The sequence below is a fragment of the Cygnus olor genome, chromosome 1 (genome assembly GCF_009769625.2).
Source record: "Cygnus olor isolate bCygOlo1 chromosome 1, bCygOlo1.pri.v2, whole genome shotgun sequence".
In the NCBI taxonomy this organism is placed as follows: domain Eukaryota; kingdom Metazoa; phylum Chordata; class Aves; order Anseriformes; family Anatidae; genus Cygnus; species Cygnus olor.
Window position 1 is genome coordinate 46,380,963 of NC_049169.1, and position 13,639 is coordinate 46,394,601.

The 13,639-nt window shown below is 34.3% G+C and overlaps 1 protein-coding gene across 4 annotated transcripts in view; it reads right to left on the bottom strand.

Annotated features, from left to right (window-relative positions):
- The window catches only part of APAF1 (apoptotic peptidase activating factor 1), a 37,541-nt gene that overhangs the window by 15,989 nt on the left and 7,913 nt on the right, over window positions 1-13,639 (bottom strand). Inside the window, exons 7-16 of one of the 4 annotated variants that reach the window (XR_005819749.1) lie at window positions 12,545-12,657; window positions 11,881-12,012; window positions 11,264-11,502; window positions 10,519-10,686; window positions 9,204-9,335; window positions 7,370-7,483; window positions 6,853-7,031; window positions 4,953-5,079; window positions 2,763-2,888; window positions 1,826-1,913 (exon numbers count right to left, since the gene is read on the bottom strand). Coding sequence is in view for 3 of the 4 variants with exons in the window: in XM_040556418.1 (XP_040412352.1) it covers window positions 1,782-1,913; window positions 2,763-2,888; window positions 4,953-5,079; window positions 6,853-7,031; window positions 7,370-7,483; window positions 9,204-9,335; window positions 10,519-10,686; window positions 11,264-11,502; window positions 11,881-12,012; window positions 12,545-12,657 (1,462 nt within the window). In the remaining variant the exon portion in view is untranslated. Of the gene's footprint in view, window positions 1-1,781; window positions 1,914-2,762; window positions 2,889-3,693; window positions 4,367-4,952; window positions 5,080-6,852; window positions 7,032-7,358; window positions 7,484-9,203; window positions 9,336-10,518; window positions 10,687-11,263; window positions 11,503-11,880; window positions 12,013-12,544; window positions 12,658-13,639 lie in introns of those variants that run through there. The other 3 variants (XM_040556418.1, XM_040556432.1, XM_040556441.1) reach the window with 3 other exon arrangements.

Genomic DNA, 13,639 nt, shown 5'->3' on the forward strand with positions numbered 1-13,639 from the left:
TTTTACCCACATGCTCACAGACTTTACACTATGCCTGAGGCTCCCCCACAAATTATTTCAATCTGCTAGCTTTCATGAAAATTATTCACATCAGTATTATATAGAACATTTTGTACAGTGAGCACAAGGCCCTTAAACAGAACAAAGTTACTGAAATTTTCTTCAGACTGAAGAATAAACTTTGTCTTGCCTTTCTTTCAATTTCAAAGTTCAGAATTACATAGCTTATATACAATAACTAAAATGAAATCTCTCAAGTTATTCTTGGATTACTGCATCCTTATTAATAAAGGCAGAAGAACATTCCACGTGTTTAGGGCCACGTGCACACACAGACTGTTTTCCAAGCCTACAGCCCACACTTTCTTTCTGTTTCCAAATTTCTTCCCCTTCTCCTATATAAATGCAATACACTTGACTGCTCAAGTGAGAGTTCAAAACAAGAACAATTATCTGGACAGTGTTCTCTGAAAACAATCAGGTCTTTTCAACTATTATTTTACTATTCTATTCTATTATTGTGCATACTTCAGTTCTGTCATTCATTCCACATGAAAACTGTTGAACAGTCTAAAACTTCAGCCACATTTACAGCATGAGAGTGGTCATTTTAAACAGGTTTGTTCTAAATCGATTTGTTCCAAGATGTAAGTTTCTGGCAACAAACACATCTCTCAGGACATCCAGGTCAGCACAAAAGCCTCGTCTTTTCATCTTGATATTGGCTCCTTAAGTCTATTTTAACTCCAATTTACACAAACGCATGCTCTTGCCAGAACGCTTCAGATGAAATTTCACGTTGCAATTAAAACATCTCACAGCCTGCTACAACTGGAAAAGGCGGTCCTGCCCCCTCCAAAACTCCCACACCCCACTGTCTATTCCCAGCATTTCTCTTGTACTGACACTGGACAGTGGAGCCACTACAGGGAACTAAAGAGAAAACCAAGCCCACCAGAACTGGCTCCTTGAACCATACTATGCAGAGTAAGATCAGTACATGCATTGCAACAAATGCAAGACAGACTGCAAGCATAGTAGGTCCATCATCTTCAGTACCAGTAAACTATTTGATTTGCCCAACTGTGCTGTGAAATTCCACCCTTATCCAACAGCCTAAGTCATCCTTCATTCTCCTTTTTTCCCCCTTCCTCAAATACAGACTTCAGTTACCTTGTTTCTGCTCTCTCTGTACACATACCGCCTCTCAGTCTGAACAATGTCAGGTGGCTAACCTGACAAATCTCATTTTGATTACTCTTACTTTGTTGGCTTCCACTTTTATTTCTTTACTATGCCCTATGAATTTAGGAAAGAAAAAAAATTACACCTGCTACACTTCCATAAGGTAAAATTTTTAATCCTTCAGCACCCAGGGTGGATGTTTGTTTGTTTGGTTGCTGTTTTCCTGATGTTTTTTTTAAACACTCAAAATGTTTAAAATCTTAAATTTCTGCTTCATTTTTTCTTATTTTGTTTTTAAGCAGGTATTCCACTCCCAAACTTTCCCATTCCACCCTCTAAAAGTCTTGCCAAGAGTCCCTATCGTTGTACCCTACTAGTAAGGATTTGTTTATTCTCTTTCAGTAAGCACGAACATTTCTTCTATTCTGCCTTGTTGAAATCCAGTGACAGAGCTGCGGTAAGTACTCCTGATCTATTTCCTTCTCTCTTCTTTAAGTTAAAAAAACTAATTTACAATGTTTGAAGTACATTTATACAACAACAATTAGTCTGTTGTGGTTATTCTTATGCTGCTAATCATAACCTTTTCCACTTACTTTGATGAAAGTATCATTTGAGCACGTGGCTAAAAGATACTGACCACTTCTGTTATTGAACTGGCAGCAATTGACCTGCTCTGTGTGTTCTTCATATATGTGCATACACTTGCCTGTTCTTGAATTCCAGATCTAGACAGAATTGAAGGACAAAAAACACTTTAAAATATATTCAGTGTACTTGATTTCCAAATATACATATATAAACTATGCTGAAATACAAATAATGTCCTAAAATGTTCTCAATTACACATCAAAAATGTTTGGAAGAGAAATAGAAAACATGTATATTTATATTTAGGCACAAAAAGCTGTAATTTTAAATTGTTTCCACTAATGTAGCCGAGATAGAGATATATACACTTTTCAAGATAAGAATCAGAACACAGTATCTACAGTAAAAGTTTCTAATGACAAAGTGTCTACGACCAAACAGAACTGATCTGGTCTTGTTAAAATTCAGGTTTAGCTTATTATTAATTATACAAACTTTCATGGCAAAGTGTTTGAACAATTTAGAAATCAAAGGGGAAGGGGAAAAATCACAGTTCAGATTAGAATCTGAGAAAGACTAGAATATCAATCAAGGTTTTGCTGCAATACTGAAGAATTAAAAATAAACAAATAACTCATATATACCAGAAAAATAATATGAAAAAAGCTTTATGGGCATTCACATTATGTTATGGACAGGATTGGACTCATACATTATGCTCTACTTAAAATGAATCACCTGATAATACAAGGAAAATAAGCATCATACATACAGAATTGCAACTAACATAACTTCATTATAACCAACGAAGTATGCTTAATGTAACAAGGACGAGTTTTTTGTTTTGTTTTGTTTTTCAACATCGGGTTTAAGACCGTTTTTAAAAAAAAATTAGTCCTAAGACTCTCTTCTGTTTGAATTGGTTAAAACTGAAATCAGAACTATCGCACTGAAAAAAAAAAAAAAACTGTTTTCCATTTCCTTACCTTCACTTTTTTATCAGCTGAACAAGTTGCTACATACTTATCATCTGCAGAGAAAGCGCAACAGAGTATTTCATCTTCATGAGCAGTTATTTCCAGCAGCATCTCTCCACTTTCTGTCTTGAACACCTGAAGAAATACAATAAAGAATGAAATCTTGTAACTGGCATATAATTTTGAAACGTGATACGCAAGTATAAGTTTGTGTTCCTTCAAACAGATCTCTACACTCTTCATTAAATTGGTTGCATTTTGAAAGCATTTATAATTTCAAGGTAACATGAAAACATTTAATTGGAGCTTCAGTTTTGTAAAGATAATACAAATTGTTAGGGAAAGAAATACTGAAAAATTATTTTTAAAAAGCTTCTGTATGCATTACATGTTTCATTAATGACTTTTTCAACCCTTTAAGCCTAAGTCTAAACCTAAGTCTTCTAGCATTTAAGCCTTTTCTACTCTTTAAATCTAAGTCCATGCCCTCTCTCATTTTAAGAATAACTGCACAAAACAACATCTATTAACAAAACCTAATCTGTTATTAAAAGTACAAATTCCAGGTTGATATATCATGATATTCTTCTGATGAAAGAAAGAATTTTAACAGCAACTGATGATTTGGGGAAGAAAGAGGAAAAAAAGTAATAGTAAGAAGTTGTACAGAATTACACAAATCTGTCTTGATCTGGAAGAATAGAGCAGTTGGGAAGAAGTACTACAAATTAATCGTTTTTCCCCAAATTGTGAGATTTTGCTTTACAAGTGTGAAAAAAATCAAGTCATCCTTTCCTTTACAAGGGTACATACTCCTAAGTTATGTAAACAAATCACAAGCTCTTCTTTACAGCAGCATTCAGGATGCTACAATTGTAAAGTCCCTATTTTTCCCGCACTTTTTTTCATCAAACGGGAATATAATAATGTAATATAGTTGGTATTTGTTAAAACAAGAAGATAAATATCAAAGTAAAAGGAAATCTAAATTTACAGTAAATTCTGTGGAATATCTATTCTTAATCTAATGCTATATTTGATTCCATGGAAACAGTAGTAGTAGTTTTAAAACTTGAAAAACATTAGTTTTATTTCCATGCCACTATTAGGAAAAACACAATAAGTTCAAAGTTAAACAATGTAAAAATATTATTAATTTTACAATTATTTCTTTCATGTAAGTTTAGGTTAAATGCAGTCACAATCCACAAATTTTACTCTTTTTTTGCTAGAAAAATCAAGAAAAACAAGAAAACTGCAGTCTTAGTAATGAGGCCATGAAGGACAGAAGCATGGCACAGTAACTTCAACAGAGCATGAAACTAGTACATACACCAAGTATCTCCTTAAGTGGATGCCACGTAGAAGCCAGCAAATAAAATAAACAAACGACCAACAACACACTAAATAGGCAAATGAACAGCAACTAAGGACCACTCAATATTTTTACTTCAGTACTGAACTTATCAAGCATCCAAAACAATACCAAAGGCTTGCAGAAAAGTTGCTCTTTACCCTTACCTTTGTCTGTCTGGAATATGGATACTTTACCAGGTTAGTGGCTGGCTGATTGCTAGTTTTCTCAAGAGCTGTCTGGCTCCCCTCCAGGCAGACTGCTGGCAAATTTGGATTAGTCACTTTCCTCTCTGTCTCCCCATATCCGCTTCCTAAGCACTTTGTACCTGTTTCCCGTCTACTACTGTCCTCAACTTCTGGGGCTCATTTTTATCCATTTATAGATTTATTTCTTTCACATAAGAAAATTTACTTACTAAGCACCAACGTAGTATAACATCCATTACAATCCCATGGAAATTGCAGAGCTGTAACTAAAACGTCTTTTCAGTTCTGTAGAAAATCCACTATGATGGGAAATATTTTTGCAAACAAACAGAAAACATGCTGGGATTATTTCTTTGGCTGTTGGCTTTCTTGTATCATTAAACGGTATTTCATGTTCATGTATTACACTGGTTAGAGTAAAAACCCTGACATCAAAGTTTAGTTTTTGAACTAGAAAATAATACTCTAAACATGCAACTTGATATTTATGTAATAATACATTCCTTTCAATTACTTGTCTCCAGGATGTTCTAGATCCGTAAGATCTTCGTATCAAAAGAAAAGCAACAAGACTTTTAACAAACGTTATGAAAATAGTACACAGTGTTACATTTCACTCATGCATAGGTATTTTACCTGAAGTGTTTTATCAGCTCCACATGATGCTATTCTTTGTCTGTCCTGAGAAAAGCAGGCATGGTAAACCGCATCTCTATGTGGACGAACAACCAGACGGGAGAGGTTTTTCAAAGATTTTTTATTTCTGCAAGATAAGATAGTGGATATTAGATGAGTTAGATTTCCAAGAATTTATTATTCAAAATCCTCCCTAAAAAGATAACATTTGTTCAGACATCTTGAGCAGCAAGCTTTAGAAACAACTGGCCTCTCAGCCTTCATGCAGAAGAAGGGAAACACAAATTAGTCCTTTCACTGAGAATTTTCTTTGCCCTCCTCCAACACTTAAAGCTTAGGAACCATGAAAGATACTATGTGCATGAGAAACTAACATGCTACTTCATGTGCACAGCTGTTGCAGTGCAAGACAGTCTTCCTCATGACATCTTAATGAGGGGGTACGTGCTATGTCCAAACGTAAACTTCTTTATGAGACTTCTCGCTCTCCTACAGGTTCTCTTTGAATTTTACTCAAAATCATTCACTCATTTGTTTAGATCTAAGGAAAAATACTTCATTTTTACAGCAATGACTTATTTTTCATGGTTCTTGCCTCGCTTCAAAAAAGCCTTAGGATTAGTAGCAACTGTAATCATCCTGTTAAGCCAGGTGTTAATACAGAAAGCTGTCACTGTAATATGATGATTTTTGGTGATGAATATATTGTTACAAGATTTTTTTTTCTAGAGTCAATAAATCTATGTACTTTTTTGTTCTTTATGATCAACAGCTTCAATCTTCATGCTCAGCGATAAAAAAAAAAATGAGTAAAATATCTTGAGTATGGTTACTGAGCTTTAGAATGAAAACAAATTTCACTGCAAAACAGTGAGTCTTCAAAACATTTATTTTTCCCTCATATTTTAATAAGGCTCAAATTACTAGTCAAGAGTACAACTTATTCACCTGCATATTGTACAAACCATTTTGAAAACCCTGTTCTAGGATTCAAGACAAAGTCATCCATCTTCATTCTGCTGATTTCAGCTTAAGTCTCCTATATCCAAAGTAACTAAGATCCCTAAACTACCTGGAGATTGACTCTTCTAAAGCATGTATCTTCCCATTGTTTTGGTTACAATTCTGTTAGCTATGCAAAATGAAATAACCAAATATTCAAAGTGATGATAGAATTCAAGTCCGCCTGGTTTGATCTGCCTCGTTATTACCCTGATTACCCAAAAGTCATTTTGTTTTGTAACCATCAAGGACTGTAGAACAGAAACACTGAACGGGAGAATCTAATTGACAGTTACACGGTCAGATGACTACTGGGCTACTTGCTATCCTGGAAAAATATTTATATACATATACTTTTTTCCTTAAACAACTTAATAAGATACTAAAGCAGCAAAAAAATTATTTAAATGCCAGAAATATCAAATCTGGGCAGAGATTACAAAGCCTTTTAGTATTTCTCACCTCACTACTTCCAAAAAATTTGACAAGTTAACATAACTACTTTCTTTTTTTAAAGTGCATATTTTACTAGAAAATCTAACAACGTACTGCAAACACACCCAATATTTGCCCCACATTTCTAACTTTTCTAAAAAATGTATTTAGAGAATTTTCAAAGAATCTGAGTTTCACCTTTGTATAGATATTCAAAATAAACAATCACTGAGTAAAAAATATATTCCTTTATTTCTATGTAGGTATTACGAATTTGCAGCTTTACATATCCAGTTACCCTCCCCCCACAAACTCCTGAAAATTATTTCACATTCTTTTCCCATGGAAAATATTGTACTTCTTAAAGTCCTTATAAAAGCCATACAATGTATTTAGTTGTACATGACATGATTTTATTGAACCAAGGGATTAATATATCAGCAGATGGATACTTGCTACTTACATCCATTCCAAATAAAATGCTCCTGTTTCACTCTGAGCACGTAGCTTGGCTTGTTGATATACCTCTGATGTCTCTGGTTGACAAAGACCCAGCTGTATAATGTCAGGAAATGGCTGTCGTCCAAGAAGGTGCCCATTTAAAGACAGAAATTCCTGGAAATTCTCACGTACTATGCTATCCTATGTACAGAGCAAGAACAGATAATATTTGGTAACACAGAAAGTGTACATATTTTCTAAATGCCCTTTGCTTTTTTTAATTTCCTATACAGCTTATATTCTTACAGAAACTTTTAGTTCTTAGTTCTATTAGCAAGTACATATGATAGACTGAAATATTTCATTATCCTATGCAGAAAAGCATATTATCCTTATTTTTCAAGTAAGTTTAACTTCACACTGCCTTTATGTTTCACTTTTTAAAGTTTTCTACATAACACCCATAAATACATAAATAACATGCAGTTAAAGATAGAAAATCATATTTTGAACAGACTGATCATTTACCTTTTACATACCTTTTGATCCAGGACTGAACTATATTCCACATATTCATGAATCAGATGAGCAGGCCCTACCAATTCTGTTTTAGCTTTAATCCAATCTAGAGAAAACATAAGCTCACGGAGTTCCTGCAAGAAATACAAATTAAAGTTCACAGCATGAGTTCCAAGACTGCATCTACCTAAGAGGAAAATGAAAAGCATAGGAAAACACAAGAGGTATTTAATATACAATTAACTCCATGAATATACAATTAGCATTAACTGGAGTACAATTGACTCCGGTTAAAAAGTTATGTGATTTCCTGTTTCCTGCCTCTTACTTAATTGGATATGAAAATTCTGGATATAGAAGACTAAGCCTGGTATTATAGGGAACCAAAGGATTGTACCTTGGTACAACTAATCAGAGAAGGAATGGGGAGGATGAAGCAAATCTTGACTTCTGTAGTACAGAAGACCTGGTTTAGGGTACAACTCTGAAAAAAGCTTCTTCTAGTCCAGTCTAGCAAAGATCAATCTGCTAATAGTGATCTGTTGTTGTTGTTCACAAATGAAAAGTTTCAGTAAAATAAAAAAGATGCTATAGTTGCATTGAATTTAAAAATGAGAGAGCTACCTCAAGAAAAACAGAAGCAAGAAGTATTAAAGAAACATACTTGCTGGGGTCAGAAAAAACTGCTTAGAGAAAACACTTCAGACTTAAAGTGTATTACCAGTTTAAAAACAGTAAACACTGATTTAAGTACTGAATTAAAAACTTTTCATGACTAAATAAAGAAAATGAGTACCTCCTATCTTTATTAACCTTCCAACAAACAGAAATCATGTCTAAATAATGAGAAATAAGTAAAATAAAGAGTGTAAACTCTGGGAAGTGTACAGTCATAATGAGAGAGGCTGAAGAATTGTGAGATGCTAGTTCTATAAAATATAAAAAGGCTAATTATAAAAACATTATCTGTCTTTTTGCTTTCAATTTGTAAGAAGATGATCAATGAGATAAGTATGATTTTAAAAGAAAAGAACTGTAGCCCACAGTCATTTTGAAAGCGCCTGTAAGTACACAAAACATATTCTATATAATAAGTCAGATGAACCATCTCAGAAGAGGTTCAGATGAAAAGTTTTAGCACGTGAAACAAAGCAATTAGTCACCAACACCAAATGCTATTCAAAGCATAAAGAGATCCAAGTGAAATTACAGAAAGTAGTTTCTACTTCTGATCCATGGTTTGTATCTTATACTAACTTAGTACCTATAAAACAATAAGTGGCAAAAGCGACGGCAATTTTTTTAAAGGCTCCAAGGTAATCCTAGAAACAGAGATGTGCCCATCTAACTCCCGCCTAACATTAAATGGCTCCTGAAGTCTGTCAATATAGAGAACAAACATTTACACAGAAATGAATATGACATAATGGGAAAAACTAACAATAATTCTATAGAAAAAAATTAACTCTTCACCAATCTAATTGAATCCTCTGAATAAATCAATTTTACTTTTATCATATAATGTAGTGAGCCTGGATTTTCAGAAAAGCTTAAAGAAGATTTCTTACCAAATCTTCCTCAAAAGGAAGAGAAAAAACACAAACTGTTATAAGAAATCTTCTCATGAACTGGTTGAAAAGACAAAAACACAAAGGGTAGAAATAAAGTAGTTTTCATTGTAATAGACATTGTAATAGACAGTGATTATCAGTGGACACCCTAAAGAGCCTTATGTTCAGTGTCTGCATATCTGCACAAAAGCCTGGGAGCAGAGGTTTGAGAGGGAAGAAGGGCACGTGTAAGGGAGAGAGGTGGGGGATCTAGAAGAGAAACAGAAACCCAGTCAGAACTCACCTTCTGCATGTTGGCACCAGCCATGTGATATGCTAGGAAGTTATACCAGTACATGCAATCCTCTTGAGATGGAATAGGCATGTTAAGCTTGTAATATTTCTTGTACTGATTGACTATGTTTTTGTGTAGCTCCTGCAACACGAATCAAAACACACCTTCAGCGAATGCTATACCAAAGTACGGACTGATTTTAGTATTAAGGTTTTTATTATTGTTATTTCTCAAAATAAGATGTCAACAAATGAAATAAGAAAAAATTTTCTTCAAAAACTGTACATTTAATTTATTGCTAAAGGCTTTCCCCAGAAACATTCTCTGGATATTAAAAATAGAAAATCCAGCTGATAACCTTCCTTCTTAGACTGAGAACAGCTATCAAGTCACTACATTAATCACGGATAGCCAACAATAAAAACAACCCTTACATATGTAGAACTAAAGCAAGTCTAGAAGTCATATGTAAATCTAAAGCAAGCAACTTGCTTTTTCTTCTTTTCTTCATATCTACTCTTTCTGCCCTCTCCTTCAAAACTGATAAATTTATTTGGCCCAACTTTTAGGACATTTACCCGCAAGCACTGCCTTAAATTGAGAAAAGGAGTAAAAAGCATTTCTCTGTATTAAAGAAGAAATTTTCTATTCTGGTAGGGTCTTGATTTCTTTGGAATTATCAGTGGAACACTCCCTCTCCTGATGGAAACATCTTTGACAGAGATACAGTGTGTATAGAATCTTCTCTCAGATTAGCCTGAATACAGGCTAGGCAACAAGTAAATAGAGAGCAGCCCTCCAGAGAAGGGCTTGGAGTACTCGTGTATGAAAAACTTGACGTTTCATTGAGAACTTGACAATATGCTCTTGCAGCCCAGAAACCATATTCTGGGCTGCATCAAATGAAGTGTAGCTAGCAGGTCAGAGGAGGAGATTCTCCCTCCTCTACTCTGTTCTCATGAGACTCCACCTGGAGTGCTGTGCTCAGCTGTGGGGCTCCCAGCATAAGAAAGACATGGAGCTGTTAGAGTGGTCCAGAGAAGGACCATGAGGATGATCAGAGGGCTGGAGCACCTCTCCTATGAAGACACGCTGAGAAAGTTGGGGTCATTTAGCCTAGAAAAGAGAAGGCTCCAGGGAGACATTACAGCAGCCTTCCAGTATTTAAGGGGGTCTTCAGGACAGATGGGAAGCATTAAGTTCGACTGTACTGTGGGTCTATTATATGAACCTGCTCTGGATACTATTTAACAAAGGAACATTTTCTGAATGCCCAACTTTGGGAGAATAAGGTTAGCGGTAAGTAGATTAGCCAAAATTGTACCTGAAGCTGGTTGCGATTTTTCTCTGTAAGAAAGTCAAGTTGAAGATCATGTAAATAATAATGAAATGACTTCCCATTACGATCACAGAACAATAGTGATTTGTTAACAAATTCCTGCAGTATATCTTCGACTTCTTCGGTTTCCATATCCCAAAGAATACAGAGCACCTAAAAATGCACATTAAGACAGAAAAGATAATCAGAACTAATATCATAAAAGAACAGTTAACTGACAACAAAACACATGGTAAAAGTTATAGACATTTTACAAACTGTAGTAAGTTACCAGTTCTTTCATACCAGACTATGTATATGACAGATAATACAAATTACCCCTTTATTTGTCCATTTGTGCTGACTTATGGTGGTCGTATCTTTTCTTAAGAGAGACAAATTTCGTAAGAGTTTTCAAGCCCTCGGAGAGCTCAATTATTAGTTAGTACAACTAACTAAAGAGCTATACATGCAGTACACGTTAAACCAACATTATGAACAAGTTTACTCAGTTACAATTTTTTAGTTTCACTACTAAAAGTCATGATATAACAATGGATCCAATCTACCACTTATTATTATGTTGAATACGACAAGTTATACACAATTACAAATTTTATGACTAATTCATTGCTTCTCACTCACTAAAAATCACAGAATATCCCAAATTGAATGGGGTCCACAAGGACCACAGATCAACACACACACAAAACAACAACAAAAAAAGCCCACACTGCATTTCTGTTATTACCTTAGTAGGTACTTTAACATCTTTTGGAAGAATAGAGAGGTCTTTATAGTAGTCTTTAAAATCATTATCCAGTTGCTCAACACTTATGGACATTGCTTCATCAAGGGCTTCATAATCATAAGACGAAGATTTTCTTATTCTTTTAAATTGCTTGTTCTGCAGCTGTTTGAGATAGTACTCCCAGCGACTGGGGAAGTCCCGTAATAATGCACCTATCAAGGATATCACAAGAGGAGAACCTGAGGGAAGAAAATTAAATTAATCTTAGAGGTTTTCAAGGAACAATTCAATAGTTTAGTGGTTGAATAAATCAGGTAATTTTCCCAATTTATCAGGAAAATTCTTGAGGTGTAGAGAATGAACAAAACATGTTATCCATGTAGACATCTACAAACCCACCAAATTATTCTCTTTTCAGTATACTGAAGAAAAATACACTGAAGAGAACTACTTGAAAAATCATCATGAGACACTTTTGTTTAAAGAAACAGAAGGCATCCAACAAACACCTGTGTTTTACTTAAGGGATACAGCATCAAGGAATGTTCTCTCCTCTTTCTCTAAGTCAAAACAGAAGAAAAATCCATTGGTAAGTTAAAAAGTGGAGAGTATCATACCTTTGCATTCTCTTATAATGCAGTTAGCTTGTTCTGGCAGTTCTGATATTTTCATATTCACAAACAGGGACAAAACCTCCAGTCCTTTCTCATGTGCAAGTCCACTTTCTACATGAATCTCATATTTATTGCCTAGACACAGAAAAATAGGGAAAAAAATGTAAAGAATTTTTAAAATGCTATGGAAATGAGTATTTTCTGATAAAAATCTGGAGCAAAAGATTTGGTTCATGATTTTATGCGTAGTATTTTACATGCTTAGTACTAAGAATAGTAGAAAAATAGTATAAGTAAATAATCAAGTTTGCATTATGGACAAAAAATTAGATTTATAACCTAATAATTACAACTGCATTACGGGTATGTCATAGCAATGACTTCTTCATACTGTAATCAGTTTAATAGCAGCAGTGTCACACAGTGACAATTTATCCTGTTGAGAATCACTGCACTCTTCAATATAGACGTACAACTTTTAGGATAACATGTAACATGTATTTCATGTAAGAGCATAAGGTCTTATAGAACAGACTTCTAAAACTTTGTCACTTGTGCACAAGTTGACAGATGCAAGTTCTATCAGATTCTTTTAAAAGCTCACAAAATCAAACTGCATACATATTCATCCACAATTCGTACTGCAGGAGAAGACACTGTTCCTTACCAGACACAGCATCTGTTACACTCCTGTCCCTGCTGGTGATAAGAACTTGACATTGATTATCAAATGCTTTTAATACCCAAGAATCCCAAATGTCGTCCAGGACCAAAAGAGACCTAATACAAGAAAAAACATAGCAGATTTTAGATCAACTATTAGTAATAAGACTCAGCATTTCATCTTAATAATGAAAGAACATTTTCAGAATTAATAACATACCACTTTATAACTTTCTTCCGCTAACATGTAAGATATCTTAAAATGGCATTAAACACTGTGCCAGAAAGCTGAATGTATCTCCAGAATGAAGTTTTTAGTATTTATTACTTTTACTTTTTTTTTTTTAACCATTTTACCACTTTTTCCAATTTTTATCATTTATGGCTGCAATTGAAAGTGCACTTGATAAAATCTTAAAGAATATTTCTATTATATGTCAATAAAAGCAGAAATATTTACTCCATTTTTTAACAGAATTCCGCTTGACACAAGCTAGAGATAAACGTCTTGAGATAAACAATTTCAACTTCCTCTTAACTCAGAAATTTTCAGTTTTGTCCTTCTATCTTCAGAAAGCTGTATGAGACTAATCTTCTTCTGAAGGAAGACAATGGGGCTCTTTTTATGTAAACATCATTTTATAGGGACCACATATTCATATCTTATACCTAGTCACATTTGTATGTTACTCATAGAACCTCACAAGAATGATGTATAGCAGACTTCCTATACCTGACAGTGAAGTTAGTGAAAACTGTATTTAAAAAAGTCAGTTCCAAGAGAGAAATAAGTCCAAAAGGCTGGCTGGGAAAAAGATTTATAAAAAGAAATACTGATTATTTGCATTGTGTGTTCTGTGGAGAAAAAGTTACCAATCGTGCTAAGTTTAAATGCACTGCCTTTTTCCTGCCCCTGCCCCAGGAATACAGTTTTCAGCTACACTAGTCATTGATTACATTGTCCCATTCCCACTGAAATGGGCAAAACTTCCATATTTTACTTCTGCTAAATGATTCATAAATAAGCATTGATGGCAAAAGCATTTTATCCTTCATAAACAAGTGTATCCACATTACATCATATTTTCCAAGTTGCATA